The following is a 17,479-nucleotide window of genomic DNA, read 5'->3' as shown; positions in this document are numbered from 1 at the left end:
GAACATTTATAGGGCCCCTACTGTGAATCAAGGAGTTAAGAACTAACTACAAGGAGATGAAATTAAAAGACCACTGAGGTGGGAAGGGAAACACCTGGGCTCTTATCGGGCTCCATGGCTAACTTATTGAGTCATCTTGGTCATCTCACTGGGTCTCTTCAGATATGAAAGAGGATTTAGCATTAGATGGGACGAAGACTTCCTCCAACTCTGTGATTCTAGAACAGGCTGATGTCACAAAGGGAGAAGAACGCACCGTAACAACCAGGGACAAGGCCACTCAGGGAGAGTAGGAGGAGGCTGGGCCAGGAAGGGCAGGCACTGGTGGCCTACCCAGGAGTTGGCCCAAACCTCTGGGTCAGGTCACCCTTCTCAGAGTGGGCGGGCCCCGCTGGAATTGGAGACCGGTAAGGTCTACGAGTTTGGTGTTTTAATCCTGGCTACCCACCCCTTCCAGCCCAGGGGTGGCTCACCAGGCTGAGTGGAGTCTTATACTAGGGAGAGAGGAAGCTGAAGAACTGAGTTCCAGGTAAGTAACTTTGCAGCGGATCTCGGATTGTCTAAGGAAACCACTGAAGAAAATGTGCACCCCGCCCCTCCCCTTTCTCCTGGCACTCCTGAGCCACCTGCGGGAGCGGCTGGGAAGGATAAGAGGGAAGAGGACGCCCGATGAAGGGGCTCCAGTTTCTGCGTGTTAGCATTTCTAGAATAAAGTGGGTGGGAACCGACCCAAGTAAAGTCCCAGAGACTCGAACACTGACGCACAGGAAAGCCTCAAGTGGGAGGAGAAATGCAAATCCCCTACTGACGATGGCGTCAGCGGCTTTCTCCTAGGGACTGTGAGGGGCGCTTCTGACTTTGGACTTGAGCACCGCCTGGGACCTGTGCTGAGAGAGCGCTAGGTAAGTGGCCAGACCACACCTTCTCGCTGCCTCTCGCGAGGAGGACACGCTTATTATGCAGGATGCTCTGAAGCTTTGCTTTCCCTTGGCGTTTTGACTGTTGCTTCATTTTAACCTGCCTGAGGAGGGTTATTATAGAAGGAAGCGCCCGACTCCACGACCCACAGACGCGCCCTGGCACGGGCTCTCCGCGGAAACCGCCCCGCAGGCCCGCGCCACTGTGCCCAGGCGAATCTCCCAGCCGGGGCCGAGGAGCTGCGGCGGCTGCGGAGGTGTGTCCTCGCGGAGGCTGAAAGTGAGCCCCTCTTCACTTTCTTAGCCAGCTTCTCTAGAGCTGTGATGTCTGCCTTTAGATTAGCTACCTGGGTTTCAGAAAAAAGCTCGCAGCTACGGCAGCCGGTGACTGTGGTTTTGATGGGCGCGAGTGACATTTTAGGGCAGGTCATCTTGCTTTTGCAAGCTACAGGCCACAGAGCCAAAGCGGCACCACCAGCTCACAGACAGTGGGACAAAATGCCCCGTTAGTGGGTTCTTCTAGGAACTGCATGCAAAAAGAACAGACAGGCACTCAGTTTTCAGAAGCAACGTACACAATTTTCACGAGAAAGTAGTCCCTAGACAGTGAAAGCAAAGAAACCTGCTGAAGGATGCCTAAAGGCGTTCCCAGAGGCTGCAGTAGAAAATGTCCTAGGACTATGTATTCCTTCTTCTTCCTTTTTTCAGCTTTGAATTCAGCTCTCCGAAAGACTCAGATCTTAGTAGTGATTTTTTTCGGTGTTTATTTTTATTTTTAAAAAATTTCCTTTTATTTTTATTTGATACACAATTGTAAATATTTGTGGAATATAGAGTGATATTTCCATAAATATAAACAATGTGTTATGATCAAAGGATAATCAGCATATCCATCACCTCAAACATTTATCATTACTTTGTGTTGTGAACATTCAAAGTCCTCTTAGCTTTTTGAAAATATACACTAAGTTACTGTTAACCATATTCATCCTAGTGTTACAGCACTAGAACTTATTCCTCTCATCTACGTGTAAGTTTTAGTTAGAAAATACGTTTTCATCCAAATCATAGCAGGGGTTTAACAATAGTATGATGAAAAATTGTAATGCTATTTTCAACTCCTGTTCTCTGTTGTCATTAAAATACATTGATAGATAGGACAATGTTGATAGTAGCATGGGAACAAATGTTCCAATTTTGTGTGGAATATATATCTCTCTCTCCAATATTTGGAAAGACAAATGGTTCAGGCTCAGGAAACTTCAGATTGCCCCTTAGAAGCCTCACACATTAGGCAGGCGTCATTTCGCCTATTTGATCTTCAAGTTTTTCCTTTTTAAAGTTGACATACTGCTTATATCCACCTACTCTATTCATAGCAATGTCAGGAGTGCCACTCATTCTTCATTTAACAAGCATTGATTGAGCATTTACAATATGCTAGAATTGTAAAGTGTAAACGTTTTCATAAATATAAAGTGATATGCAAATAAAACATTACTTCTTTTCCCACTTGCTTTCTCTTTAGCAAAACATTGGCAACATGTTTTTCTATAAATTTTAAGTCATTTACCAGGAGCTCGGGGAAAGGTGCTCAAAATGACTCCATTTGAAACCTGAAGAATATGTATATGAAATATATGAAGTTACCCTGGTGTTCTATAGGCAAAAGGCAACCTTAGCCTATCGATGAAATGTGTTGAAATGTTATGGTGATTAATCACGTAAAAGGGGGTTTGGTGTTTTTATTTGACTTAGAATTGCTGACAAAACAATAAAAAAATTGACTTTGGAAAACATGAAATGCTGTAATTTCAAGCAGGCAGCGTCATACTAATTTTCCTAAGTTAGGAAATACTTCTACAGCTTCTAAATTGGCCAGAGTAGGGTTACAAGGGGGAAATGCGTACCTTTGTTTTATGACGGCTGCCAAATAGGTATCAAGTGTGGTTTCTTACTCCTTAAGTAATTTGAGGGTTTAACCACTATCAGATGTTTCTCAGAGACAAAAAGACTACATCCTTTAAGAGCTTTGCCCACCCATAGTGGATCCTCACAGAGAGAAATAAAACACATTCACTGGTTCAGAAATATTTTTAATTTAAAAAACTGGAGGCCACGAAAATGCATACATAAAATTCTTCATGAAGCTAAGACATAATTGGACTAGAAGTCAGGAACATAAAGCTGACTCTAGAAGCCAGACAAATCTGAAATAAAGAAAACAGAAATTTGGCAATTTCGTATAAAAGAAGCCTTTTGGGGGGCTGTTCCTCACATATGAAGTATTAGAGGGTTTTAGGAGGTGTAGTAAATGTCAAATACATTTCCCTTCAGGTTGCTCCAAGTCTAAGTGTAGAGGGGACAAGAGATAGGGAAAGAGCTTGTTGGTAATATACATTCACGTAGATAGCTGTGGGCAGGATGTGGGCTGTCTGGGGGAGCGGGAGCGGGAGTGAAAGCTTCCTGGAGCAGGTGGAACAGGAGTTCATTTTAGAGCAAGGAAGGCTGTACTTTAGGGGCACAGAAAGAAGGCTTCTCCCTTCATTAGGGTTGAATTATGAAAAACAAAAAACTTAGTGAAATTTTTGTATCCTTGGATATATTGGAATTCAGTCATAACATTGACTAATTCTAAGGAAAAAAGAAAATATGTACTAGGGCCATGAACAATATTTTAAAACTCTAATTCTACCCCTTCTTTTATAGCATGTCTCAGTGGAATCAAGTCCAACAGTTAGAAATCAAGTTTTTGGAGCAGGTGGATCAATTCTATGATGACAACTTTCCCATGGAAATTCGGCATCTGTTGGCCCAGTGGATTGAAAATCAAGACTGGTAGGATCAAACATACTTTCCCTAGAAGTTGATGCACAAATGCTTGATGCTCTATCCCTGTGAATTTATTTTATGGTCCACTTTTGACTCAGTAGATGCATTCTTTTCAGATAAAGAACTTTCTCAAGAATTTGAAAAGCCTTCCCAAAGAAAGGGAATCATTGTCCTTTCTGGTTCCATTCATTGTAAATGAAAGCTTAATGGTTCTAGTGCTTTGTTTCTCTGTAAACAAAAACCCAAATGATTTTTCATGTATTAAAGAACGAAGCAAATCAATTGATTGTCAGTTCTGTGTCACAGACTGAATGTAAATCAGTATTTTTTCTCAGTAAGATTTATATTCTTCAAAGCTCTATTCACCTTATACCATTTAATTTTTTTTTTCATTTGGCCATCTTTTTTATTGTGGTAAAATACACATGACATAAAATTTACCATTGTTCTTGGTGTACTGTTCAGTGGCATTACGTATGTTCACATTATTATGCAACCATCACCACCATCCATCTGCAGAACTTTTTCATCTTTCCAAACTGAAACTCTATAATCTTTGAACAGTAACTCCCTAGTCCTCCACCCCCAACCCCTGACAATCACCATTCTATTTTGTCTCTGTGAATTTGACTACTCTAGGTACTTTATATAATTGGAATCACACAATATTTGTCCTTTTGTAACTGAATTATTTTGCTTAATGTAATGTTTTCAAAATTCATTCATGTTTAACAGGTTTCATATCAGAATTTTCTTCCTTTTTGAAGCTCAATAATATTCCATTGTTTGTATGTATCACATTGTGTTTTATAAATTTATCTGTCAATGGACATTTGGGTTGTTTAAACCTTTTGGCTATTGCTAATAACTCTGCTAGGAATATTGGTATGCAAATATCTGTTTGAGTCCCTGCTTTTAATTCTTTTGGGTATATACTCAGATGTGGAATTGCTGGATCATATGGCAATTTTATGTTTAATATTTTGGGTAACTGCCATACAGTTTTCCACAGTGATTGACCATTCTACCTTCCCACCAGCATTGCACAATTTCTCTGTATCCTCACCAACACTTATTTTCTGTTTTTTTTTTTGCTTTTTATAATAGCCACCCTAATGGGTATGAAGAGGTATCTTACTCTGATTTTGACTTGAAATTCCCTAATGATTAGTGATGTTGAGCATCTCTTCATGTTTACAATTCAATTTTTAAAAACTTCTAAATGCTTATCACCGTGTAATAGGTTTATTGCTTTAAAATTAGTATGGTAAAAAAGTAGACATTTTACCAAGTTGTTTTCTGTTGTGTAATAATCCTTTATTTTTTTTAGGGAGGCAGCTTCTAACAATGAAACCATGGCAACGATTCTTCTTCAAAACTTGTTAATACAACTAGATGAACAGTTAGGTCGTGTTTCCAAAGAGAAAAACCTACTCTTGATACACAATCTAAAAAGAATTCGGAAAGTCCTTCAGGTGAGAATGCATTCTACTTTTCCAAAATATTTGGATATATGAGTCTTAAATTCAGTTAAAAAATTAAATATGTACCCTTATATTGTTTTCAAATGAAATTCAGGGGAAAAAATTGAGTTATCTTACCACTTACAAATTTTGTGCTCAATTTTATTACCCAATATTTTTTCATGAAATGTTGAAAGTAAAATACACTAAAAATGTAGTGTATAAAATACATTACAAATGTGTTGCATTTGGGACTTGCATGTATCTTGTTTACTAGCTATGATCCAGTTCAACAGTACAGTTTCATGGCTCTCCAGCAGCCCTCCCTTGCCTTTGTCTCCTATGTAACAAGTTAGAGTTAGTATTGTTCTCATTCCTAAATGGGAACATCATGAGTGAATGTATCCTTCCAGATTTGGTTCAGATCTCACTCTCCTTTAAAAGTGTTCTTTGGTACTCTCTGGTTCACCCAGGCAGAGCCCATCTGTGTGTGTTTCCTCAGCACCAGAACACATCAGTACTGTGGCATTTAGTATATTTGATATTATTGCTATTCCTATGTGTTCAATGTCTCCCCATATCATGAGTTCCTTGAGGCAAGGACTTTAGTGTTCAACTTTGAATTTCCAGCACCCAGCATAAGTCTGGACTTGTGGTAGATAAGCAATGTTTACTGATTAAGGTGTGGGTAAATGAAGTAAGTGAATCAGGGATCTAAAGAATTAAAAGCAGGCTAATATGGAGCTACACCCAGGAGTGCTAATGTAATAAACCCTGACCGTGGACTGCTATAACATTTACTGAGTGCCTATACAACATATTAGATAACAGAAAAAGTGCTTTGTGCCATTTTTCATGGAGATATTTTTAGAATCCAAAACCTACAATTAACACATTTTTAGAACATTTTAGCTAGACTATAACAGAAATGTTCTTGGCATCACATTTGTGAGAGGGACAAATATATTGATTTTCCTATTGTTGTCTGGATTGCACTGAGCTATCTTTGCCCTTGTAATCCCCTACAAATCTGCAAGACTCTTGACAAGAAACAGGACAATAGCATATTGCTGACAAAACAGGATTTTTGGCAGCATACAGAAATCTGTCTTTTATGGAGACAAGTCATTTAACAGTGGCCTCATTAGCTTAGTGCTTTAATCTATAAACCTAAAATGGGAATTGGCATGCCATGGCCCACAAGTCAAAAGGCCACTGCCCATTTTCATATGGCCCATGATTAAGGATGGTTTTTATATTTTTAAGTGATTGGAAAAAAATAAAAATAAAATAAATCATACAATTTAGTATTTCTGACACATGAAAATTATATGAAATTCAAATTCCTGGTTTTTATTGAAACACAGCCACACTCATTGGTTGACATATTGTTTATGGCTGCTCTTACACTACAATGGCAGAAGTTGTGATAGAGACAGCATGGCCTACACAGCCTAAAATAAAAATATGTGTGTGTATTATACATGTCTGTGTGTGTATTATACATGTCTATGTGTGTATACATATATGCCTCATATTTACGTGTGATATATATGTATATCATATTTATCTGACCATTTATAGGGAAGTTTGCTAACTCTTAGCCTATTAGTAAAGTGTCTTTAGGTCACTTCGCTAGATAAGCACAGATGGGGAAAATATTAATAGATGATGTATGGTCCTTGGAACCAAGAAGATCTGGGTTAAAAATCTGAACCTCAAATGTGGCTTTAAGGAAATCACTTTAATCTTCTGACCTGTATCTTTTAATATAAATAAAGATGATTATTATTTAGCTTTTGGAATTGTGAGGAAGGCTGGCGCTTTTCTTCTGGCAAGAAGTAGGCATTCAATAAATGATTCTTCTTGTTGTTGGTAGGGAAAATAACAGGATTTCCTTAATGTAAATCAGGGGTAAGTAAACAGCCCATCTTTTGTGCGGTGTGGGAGGATAAGATTGTGAGGGAAGCTTCACTTCTGGCCGGTTGTATCAGACGAACCTTGTTAAACCATCACTTCTATCTCATTACACCACTGCTCAAATACCTGCAGTTACCCCCAGTCACGCTTCAGCTCAAGCACAAACTCATCTGCGTGTGTCATTGGCCCTCTAGCATCTTTCCTCTTTAGACCTTTCCCAGCAATCTTCCTTGAGCTCCACATCCCTACCTCAGAAAAATAGATCTACTACTTGTTCCTGAACACATCCCACACACTCTTGAATGATTCAGCCTTGTCCATGATGGTCCCATGGCCAGGAATGCTCTTCCATCCCTCTTCCACCAGTCTAATTACCATCCATCCGTAAAGAATCTATGTAGGTCCCAGTGCAACAAGAAAACCTTCACCACATGCTTTAGTCTGTGTTCTCATCATCCAACCCTCCAGCGACAACTACAAGGTAAGCAGCATCTCCTTGTGTCCCTTTCATCTGTGTTGCACATGTGTCTAACGGAGTCACAAGGTCCTTAAGGGTAAAAGCCTGATCTCCTTTTGTGACCCCCCTCCCTCACCCTCAGTACTCAATATGGTTCTAGTGCACACTAGGAATTCAAAACACAGATTGGTGAATTAAGATATTTGAGTTGGGCCGGGCGCGGTGGCTCAAGCCTGTAATCCCAGCACTTTGGGAGGCCGAGACGGGCGGATCACGAGGTCGGGAGATCGAGACCATCCTGGCTAACACGGTAAAACCCCGTCTCTACTAAAAAAATACAAAAAACTAGCCGGGCGAGGTGGCGGGCGCCTGTAGTCCCAGCTACTCGGGAGGCTGAGGCAGGAGAATGATGTAACCCGGGAGGCGGAGCTTGCAGTGAGCTGAGATCCGGCCACTGCACTACAGCCTGGGCGACAGAGCGAGACTCCGTCTCAAAAAAAAAAAAAAAAAGATATTTGAGTTGAAAAAAATGCTTGCCCTTTCTTGTGCTTCCATATATATCAATTTATAAATTGTGCTTATTGGGTATTTGTATTAACAACACAGTAGAAACTAGTAGTAAAAATCATTGTCAGCTATGGTTTTACACCTAAACAAACTTGCATTTTGTGCTTCTTTTTAAGCTACTATACTCCTATTAAGTTGTGTATGTTTTTTGGGGGGAGGGGTGTTATGATGAGTCTTTTTTAAAAAATAAGATCCTCTCTTCCCTACAAAAAAGAAAAAAAATCCCCATCAAATGACTGTTGACACTATGCTTATCTGGTTTAAATATTTTCATCCTCTGGAAGTTTAAATACAAACTATCTTGACAATTACAGCAAAAAGGAGTAAATAGTATGATACCTGGGGAACCAAGGAATGTATAAGGTAGATTTATTTTGGTTCTTTGTGGAACAGCTGAGATCTCTAGTTTCAGTATTTTATTATTTATATTACACCTCCTTCCAATAACAATTTGGAATGGCTTGTTATAAAGGACAAAACAAAACCACTTTCCCGAGGGTAAATTCAGGAAGCTCCAAGGTGGAAGTAATAAACACCATCACTCAACTGGCCTTGGCCTATTTAAGGGGAGGCAGACTCACACCCAGGAGCAAGGGTTACTTGAATCCTGGCCCTGCCACTTGCAATGTGGCCCTGAGTAAGATATTCACACACTCTGGCATCAATTTCCTCAGCAGTGTAAGGGGCAATTACACTGGTACTTTCCTCACAGAAATGTTAGGAGTATGGAGAAAATTGATTCTAAAACATGCAGCAAGGACCGTAGTCTTTTGCTAAAGGTTTGCTAAAAATAAATACCTGCCCCAGATAATACAAGAATGTTTTGCTTTAAAAAAATTAACGGACCTTAAACAAATTAATGTAGTTTATTTTTAAGAGTAGTTTTAGGTTTACAGAAAAATTGAGCAGAAAGTGAAGTTCTCATATACTTCCAAGCTCCACATCCCAGTTTCCCCTATTATCCATGTCTTGCATTGGTAATATACATTTGTGACAGTTGAAGAACTAATATTGATACATTATTATTAACTTACTTTTCAAGACTACATTAGGATTCACTCCTTGTGTTGTATAATTTTGTGGGTTTTGACAATGCATAATATCATGTATCTACCATTACAATATCATGCTAGAGAATTTCATGGCCCCTGAAAATCTCCTGTCCTCCACAATATTCATTATTCCCTCCCTTCCCATGGAACCCCCGAACACTACCGATCTTTTTACTCTCTAGATTTTTCTCCCATGTGATAATTCTTTTTTTACTGATATACATATTTATAGGGTACATGAAATATTTTATTCCATGCATAGAATGTGTAATGATTAAGTCAGGGTATTTGGAGTATCCATCATATTTAGAATTTATCATTTCTATGTTGGAAACATTTCAAGTCCATTCTTCTAGCTATTCTGAAATATACATTACATTATTGTTAACTATATTAACCCTGCTATAGAATGTTAGAACTTAATCCTTCTATTTAACTGTATGTTTGTACCCATTAACCAGGCTTTTTTCATTTCCCTCCATCCACCCACCCTTCCCAGCCTCTGGTATGTATATTCTACTCTTTACTTCTATGAGATCCACTTCTTTAGCTCCCACATATGAGTGAGAACATGCAATATTTGTCTTTCTGTGCCTGGCTTATTTTATTTAACATAATGACATCTGGGACGATCCGTGTTGCTGCAAATGACATGATTTTATTCTTTTTATGGCCAAATAGTATTCTATTATATGTGTGTATGTATGTATATAATATATATATAAAAGATAATACATATATACATATATATGTATATACATATATAATATGTCTGTATGTGTATATAGAATATTTCCTTTATCCATTCTTCCATCAATGGACACTTAGGTTGATTCCAAATCTTTGTTATTGTGAATAGTGCTGCAATAAACATGCAAGTGCAGGCATCTCTTTTGTATTCTAATTTTTTTCCTTTGGATAAATACCTAGTAGTGGGATTGCTAGAGCCCATGGTAGTTCTATTTTTAGTTTTTTGAGACATTTCCATACTGGTTGTATTAATTTACATTCCTACCAACAGTGGACAGACTTCCTTTTTCTCTGCATTGTCACCAGCATGTTATTTTTTGTCTTTTTAAAAATAGCCATTCTAGGCTGGCCGTGGTAGCTCATGCCTGTAATCCCAGTACTTTGGGTGGATCACCTGAGGTCAGGAGTTTGAGCCAGCTTGGCCAACATGGTGAAACCCTGTCTTTACTAAACATACAAAAATTAGCCAGACGTGATGATGCATACCTGTAATCCCAGCTACTCAGGAGGCTGAGGGAGGAGAATCACTTGAACCTGGGAGATGGAGGCTGCAGTGAGCTGAGATAGTGCCACTGCACTCCAGCCTGGACAACACAGCAAGACTCTGTCTCAAAAAAATATATTCATAGCAATGTCATATATACATATATACAAAATATATACATAGCAATGTATATATATATCATATATGTATAAAATAACCATTTTAATGTGGGTAAGATATCATATTGTGGTTTCAATTTACATTTTCCTGATTAGTGATGTTGACCATTTTTTCTTATATCTGTTGACTATTTGTATGTCTTTTAAATTTTTTAATTCTTTTTATTTCAATAGTTTTTGGGGTACAAGTGGTTTTTGGTTACATGGATAAGTTCTTTAGCAGTGATTTCTGAAATTTTAGTGCACCTGTCACCCGAGCAGTGTACACTGTACTCGATATGTAGTCTTTTATTCCTCACCCCCCTCCCAACCTTCCCCCATAAGTCCCCAAAGTCCTTTACATCATTCTTATGCCTTTGCATCCTCATAGCTTAGCTCCCACTTGTGAGAACATATGATACTTGGTTTTCCATTTGTGAGTTACTTCACTTAGAATAATGCCCTCCAGTTTTATCCAGGTTGCTGCAAAAGACATTATTTCATTCCTTTTTATGGCTGAGTAGTATTCCATGGTATATATATATATATACCACATTTTCTTTATTTACTCATTGGTTGATGGACACTTAGGTTGGTTCCTTACCTCTGCAATTGTGAATTGTACTGCTATAAACGTGATTGTGCGTGTGTATTTTTTATATAATGATTTCTTTTCCTTTGGGTAGATACCCAGTAGTGGGACTGCTGGATTAAATGGTAGTTCTTCTTTTCTTTGAGGAATCTCCATACTGTTTTCCATAGTGGTGGTACTAGTTTACATTCCCATTAGCAGTCTAACAGTGTTCCCTTTTCACTACATCCATGCTGTTGTTGACTGTTTGTATATCTTCTTTTGAGAATTGTGTATTCAAGTCCTTTGCCCGCTTTTTGATGGGATTATTTGTTGTTGTTTTTTTTTCTGGCTGATTTGTTTGAGTTCCTTGTAGATTATGGATATTAGTCTTTTGTCAGATACATAGTTTGCAAATATTTTCTCCCACTCTATGGGTTGTCTGTTTACTTGGCTGATTATTTCTTTTGCTGTGCAGAAGCTTTTTAGTTTAATTAGGTCCCATCTATTTATCTTTGTTTTTGTTGCATTTGCTTTTGGGGTCTTAGCCATGAATTCTTTGCCTAAGCCAATGTCTAGAAGCTTTTTCCAATGTTATCTTCTAGAATTTTTATGGCTTCAGGTCTTACATTTAAGTCTTTGATCCATGTTGAGTTGATTTTTGTATAGGCTGAGAAATCAGTTTCATTCTTCTACATGTGGCTTGCCAGTTTTCCCAGCCCATTTATTGAATAGGGTGTCTTTTCCCTGATTTATATTTTTCCATGCTTTGTCAAAGATCAGTTGGCTGTAAATATTTGCCTTTGTTTCTGGGTTCTCTATTCTGTTCCATTTATCTACATGCCTATTTTTATGCCAGTACCATGCTGTTTTGGTAAATATAGCCTTCTAATATAATTTGAAGTTGGGTAATATGATGCCTCCAGATTTGTTCTTTTTGCTTAGTATTGCTTTGGCTATGCAGGTTGTTTTTTTGTTTCATATGAATTTTGGATTGTTTTTTCTAAATCTATGAAGAATGATGATGGTATTTTGATGGAAATTGCGTTGACTCTGTAGATTGCTTTGGGCAGTGTGGTCATTTTCACAATATTGATTCTTCCCATTCATGAGCATGAATTGTGTTTCCATTTGTTTATGTTATATATGCTCGCTTTCAGCAGTATTTTGTATTTTTCTTTGTAGAGATCTTTCACCTCCTTGGTTAGGTATATTCCCAAGCATTCCTTTCTTTCCTTCCTTCCTTCCTTCCTTCCTTCCTTCCTTCCTTCCTTCCTTCCTTCCTTCCTTCCTTCCTTCCTTCCTTTCTTTCTCCTTCCTTCCTTCCCTCCTTCCTTTCTTTTTTTTTTTTTTTTTGCAGCTATTGTAAAAGGGATTGAGTTAGTGATTTGATTCTCAGCTTGGTGGTTGTTGGTGTGTATCAGACCTACTGATTTGCATACATTGATTTTGTATCCTGAGAGTTTACTCAATTCCTTTATCAGATTTAAGAGCTTTCTGGATGAGTCTTTAGGGTTTTCTAGGTATATGATTATATCATCAGCAAACAGTGACAATTTGACTTCCTCTTTTCCAATTTGGATGCCTTGTATTTCTTTCTCTTGTTTGATTCCTCTGGCCAGAACTTCCAGTACTGTGTTGATTAGAAGTGGGAAAATGGGCACTCTTGCCTTGTTCCAGTTCTTTGGGGGAATGCTTTCAACTCTTCCCCATTCAGTATAATGTTGGCTGTAGGTTTGTCATATATGACTTTCATTACTTTAAGTTCATTTTGTGCCTATTTTGTTGAGGGTTTTTTATTATAAAGGGATGCCGGATTTTATCAAAGGCTTTTTCTGCACCTATTGAGGTGATCATATAGTTTTGTTTCTAATTCTGTTTATGTCATGTATCATATTTATTGACTTTGTGTATGTTAAAATATCCCTGTATTCCTAATATAAAATCCATTTGATCATGATGTATTATCTTTTGATATGCTGTTGGATTTGGTTAGATAGCATTTTTTTGAGGATTTTTGCATCTATTTTCATCAGAGCTATTGGTCTGGTAGTTTTCTTGTTATGCCCTTTCCTGGTTTTGGTAATAGGGTGATACTGGCTTCATAGAATGATTAAGAGAGGATTCCCTCTTCCACTATCTTTTGCAGTAGTTTCGGTGGGATTGGTACCAATTCTTTTTTGAATGTCTGATAGAATTCGGCTATGAATCCATCTGGTCCTGGACTTTTTTGGTTGGCAATTTTTTTAGACGACTGATTCAATCTTGCTGCTTGCTATTGGTCTGTTCAGGGTTTCTGTTTCTTCCTGATTTAATTTAGGAGGGTTTTATATTTCCAGGAATTTATCTATCTCTTCTAGATTTCCCAGTTTGTGCACATAAAAGTGTTCATAGTAGCCTTAGCTAATCTTTTGTATTTCTGCTGTATTGGCTGTAGTTTCATTTCTCGTTGAGAAATGCCATCTTTTTATTTGGATCTTCTCTCTTCTTTTTTTGGTTAATCTCACTAATGGTCTATCAATTTTATCTTTTCAAATAATATGCTTTTTGTTTCATTTATCTTTTGTATTTTTTTGTTTCGATTTTATTTAGTTCTCTGATCTTTGTTATTTCTTTTGTTATGCTGGGTCTGGATTTAATTTCTTTTCAGTAATGTCTATTCATATTTTTGCCCACTTTTTAATGGGATTTTTTTTTTTTTTTTTACTATTGAATTGAGTTCCTTTTATATTCTGGATATTACCCTTTTGTCAGATGAGTAGTTTGCAAATATTTTCTCCCATTCAACAGATTGTCTTTTCACTCTGCTGATTGTTTCCTTTGCTATGCAGAAGCTTTTTAGCTTAATGTAGTTCTATTTATCTATGTTTGTTTTTGTTTTCTGTGCATTTGAGGTCATAAGCACAAGATCTTTGCCTAGACCAATGTCCTGAAGCATTTTCCTTATGTTTTCTTGTAGCAGTTTCTAATTTTAAGTCTTACGTTTAAATCTTTAATCCATCTTGAGTTCATTTTTATATATGGTGAGAGATAGGGTCCAGTTCCATTCTTTGGCATATGGATATCCAGTTTTCCCACCACTATTTATTGAAGAGGATGTTTTTGCCCCAGTGTAGGTTCCTGGCACCTTTGTCAAAAATTAGTTGGCTGTAAATATGTGGATTTATTTCTGGGTTCTCTATTCTGTTCCATTGGTCTATGTGTCTGTTTTTATACCAGTAACATGCTGTTTTGGTTACTATAGTCTTGTAATGTACTTTGAAGTCAGGTAGTGTGTTGCCTCCAGCTTTATTCTTTTTGTTCACATTGCTTTGGCTCTTCAGGTTCTTTTTGGTACCACAAAATTTTTTTTCTGTTTTTCTATTTTGTTTTTCCTATTTCTATTTTGCTTTTCTATTTCTGTGAAAAACAGCATTGGTATTTTAATAGGGATTGCTTTGACTCTGTAGATTGCTTTGGGCAGTATGGTCTTTTTAATGATATTAATTCTTCCAATCCATGAGCATAGAGATGTCTTTCCATTTGTTTGTGTCCTCTTCAATTTTTTTTTCTTTGTTTGAGATGGAGTCTTGTTTGTTGCCCAGGCTGGAGTGCCTTGGCACAATCTCAGCTCACTGCAACCTCTGCCTCCTGGGTTCAAGCATTTCTCCTGCCTCAGCCTCCCAAGAAGAATAGCTGGGACTACAGGCGCACGCCACCATGCCTGGCTAATGTTTGTATTTTTACTAGAGACGGGGTTTCACCACGTTGGCCAGGTTGGATTACAGACATGAGCCACCGCGCCTGGCCCTCTTCAATTTTTTTAATCAGTGTTTTGTAGTTTTCCTTGTAGAGATCTTTCACTTTCTTTGTTAAATTTATTCCCAGGTATTTTATTTTTTATAGGTATTGTAAATGAGATTGTCGTCTTGATTTCTTTCTCAGCTAATTCATTATCATTGTATGGAAATGCTACTGATTTTTGTATGTTAATTTTGTATCCTGCAACTTTACTGAATCTATTTATCAGACCTAGGAGATTTTTGGTGGACTCTTTAGGATTTTCTAGCATAAAATCATATCATCAGCAAAGAAGGACAATTTTTGTGTGTGTGTTTTTGATGCAGAGTGTCGCTCTGTCACCCAGACTTGAGTTCAGTGGTATGATCTTGGCCCACTGCAACCTCCGCATCCCAGGTTCAAGCAATTCTCCTGTGTCAGCCTCCTGAGTAGCTGGGATTACAGGCACATGCCACCACACCCAGCTAACTTTTGTGTTTTTAGCAGAGATGGGGTTTCACTGTGTAGACCAGGCTGGTCTCGAACTCCTGACCTCAAATGATCTGCCTGCCTCGGCCTCCCAAGGTTCTGGGATTACAAGCGTAAGCCACAACTCCTGGCCAAGAAGGACAATTTGACACCCTCTTTTCCAGTTTGGGTGCCTTTTATGTCCGTCTCTAGCTTAACTGCTCTGGCTGTGACTTCCAACAATATGTTGAATAGAAGTAGTTGAAAAATGTTCATCCTTGTCTTGTTCCAGCTCTCAGAGAAAACACTTTCAGCTTTTTCTTATTCAGTATGATGTTAGCTGTAGGTTTTTCATGTATGGCCTTTTTATGTTGAAGTATGTTCCTTCTATGCCTCATTTGTTGAGAGTTTTGGTCATGAAGGACATTGAATCTTACCAAATGCTTTTTCTATATCTATTGAGACAGTCATATGATTTTTGTTCTTCATTCTGCTGATGTGATTGATCATGTTTACTGATTTGCATATGTTGAACCATCCTTGCATCCCTGGTATAAATCGCACTTGATCACATTGTTTATTTTGTTTGTTTGTTTGTTTTCTGAGATGCTGTTGGATTTGATTTGCTAGTATTTTGTTGACAAATTTTGCATCAGTGTTCATCAGGGATATTGGCCTGTAGTTGTCTCTTTGTGTTGTGTCTTTGTCTGGTTTTGGTACCTGGGTAGTGCTGGCATAGAATGAATTAGGGAGAATTTCTTCCTCTTCAATTTTTTGGAATAATTTGAGGAGAATTGTTGTTAGTTCTTCTATGAAAGTTTGATAGAATTTGGCAGTAAAAGCCAGGTGTGTTGGCACATGCCTGTAATCCCAGCACTTTTGGAGGCTGAGGCAGGTGATTACCTGAGGTCAGGAGTTTGAGACCAGTCTGGCCAACATGGTGAAACCCTGAGGATGTGGAGATATAGGAACACTTTTACACTGTTAGTGGGACTGTAAACTAGTTCAACCATTGTGGAAGACAGTATGGCAATTCCTCAAGGATCTAGAACTAAAAATACCATTTGACCCAGCCATCCCATTACTGGGTATATACCCAAAAGATTATAAATCATGCTGCTATGAAGTCACATGCACACGGATGTTTATGGTGGCGCTATTCACAATAACAAAGACTTGGAACCAACCCAAATTTCCATCAATTATAGACTGGATTAAGAAAATGTGGCACATATACACCATGGAATACTATGCAGCCATAAAAGAGGATGAGTTCATGTCCTTTGTAGGGACATGGATGAAGCTGGAAACCATCATTCTCAGCAAACTATCGCAAGGACAAAAACTTATAGGTGGGAATTGAACAATGAGAACACTTGGACACAGGAAGGGGAACCTCACACACTGGGGCCTGTCGTGGGGTGGGGAGAAGGGGGAGGGATAGCATTAGGAGATATACCTAATGTAAATGATGAGTTAATGGGTACAGCACACCAACATGGCACATGTATACATATGTAACAAACCTGCACGTTGTGCACATGTACCCTAGAACTTAAAGTTAAAAAAAAGAAGAAGAAGAAGATACACACACACACACACACACACACACAGAGAGAGAGAAATACAAAAAATTAGCTGGGCATGGTGGTGATCACCTGTAGTCCCAGCTATTCATGAGGAGGAGAGTCACTTGAGCCTGGGAGGCGGAGGTTGCAGTGAGCTGAGTTCGCGCCACTGCACTTCAGCCTGGGCTACAGAGTAAGACTCCGTCTCAAACAAGCAAACAAACAAAAACAATGACAACAACAAAAAAGAATTTGACAGTAAAGTCATCCAGTCCTGGACTTTGTCAGGAGACTTACTAATTCAATCTCGTTACTCATTATTAGTCTGTTTAGGTTTTTTTGGGTTTTTTTCCTGATTCACTCTTGCTAGGTTGCCTGAGTCCAGGACTTTATCCATTTCCTCTAGGTTTTCCAGCTTGTTAGGGTATTGTTCATAATTGTCTCTGATGATCTTTTATATTTCTGTGATATCAGTTGTAATGTCTCCTTTTTCATTTGTGATTTTATTTATTT

General features: G+C 38.2%; 1 protein-coding gene across 4 annotated transcripts in view; it reads left to right on the top strand.

Moving 5' to 3' along the window:
• Window positions 1-265: 265 nt before the first annotated feature.
• The window catches only part of LOC105468202 (signal transducer and activator of transcription 4), a 125,869-nt gene continuing 108,655 nt past the window's right edge, over window positions 266-17,479 (top strand). The window contains exons 1-4 of one of the 4 annotated variants that reach the window (XM_011718250.3): window positions 272-529; window positions 835-902; window positions 3,627-3,755; window positions 5,080-5,224. In XM_011718250.3, the coding sequence (XP_011716552.1) occupies window positions 3,628-3,755; window positions 5,080-5,224 (273 nt within the window). In that variant the 5' untranslated portion in view covers window positions 272-529; window positions 835-902; window position 3,627. Of the gene's footprint in view, window positions 530-723; window positions 903-3,626; window positions 3,756-5,079; window positions 5,225-17,479 lie in introns of those variants that run through there. The other 3 variants (XM_011718249.3, XM_011718252.3, XM_011718248.3) reach the window with 3 other exon arrangements.

The sequence above is a fragment of the Macaca nemestrina genome, chromosome 11, assembly GCF_043159975.1.
Source record: "Macaca nemestrina isolate mMacNem1 chromosome 11, mMacNem.hap1, whole genome shotgun sequence".
Taxonomy (NCBI): Eukaryota; Metazoa; Chordata; class Mammalia; order Primates; family Cercopithecidae; genus Macaca; species Macaca nemestrina.
The sequence above is the reverse complement of the archived record's forward strand: the minus strand, read 5'-3'. Positions and strand labels throughout refer to the sequence as shown.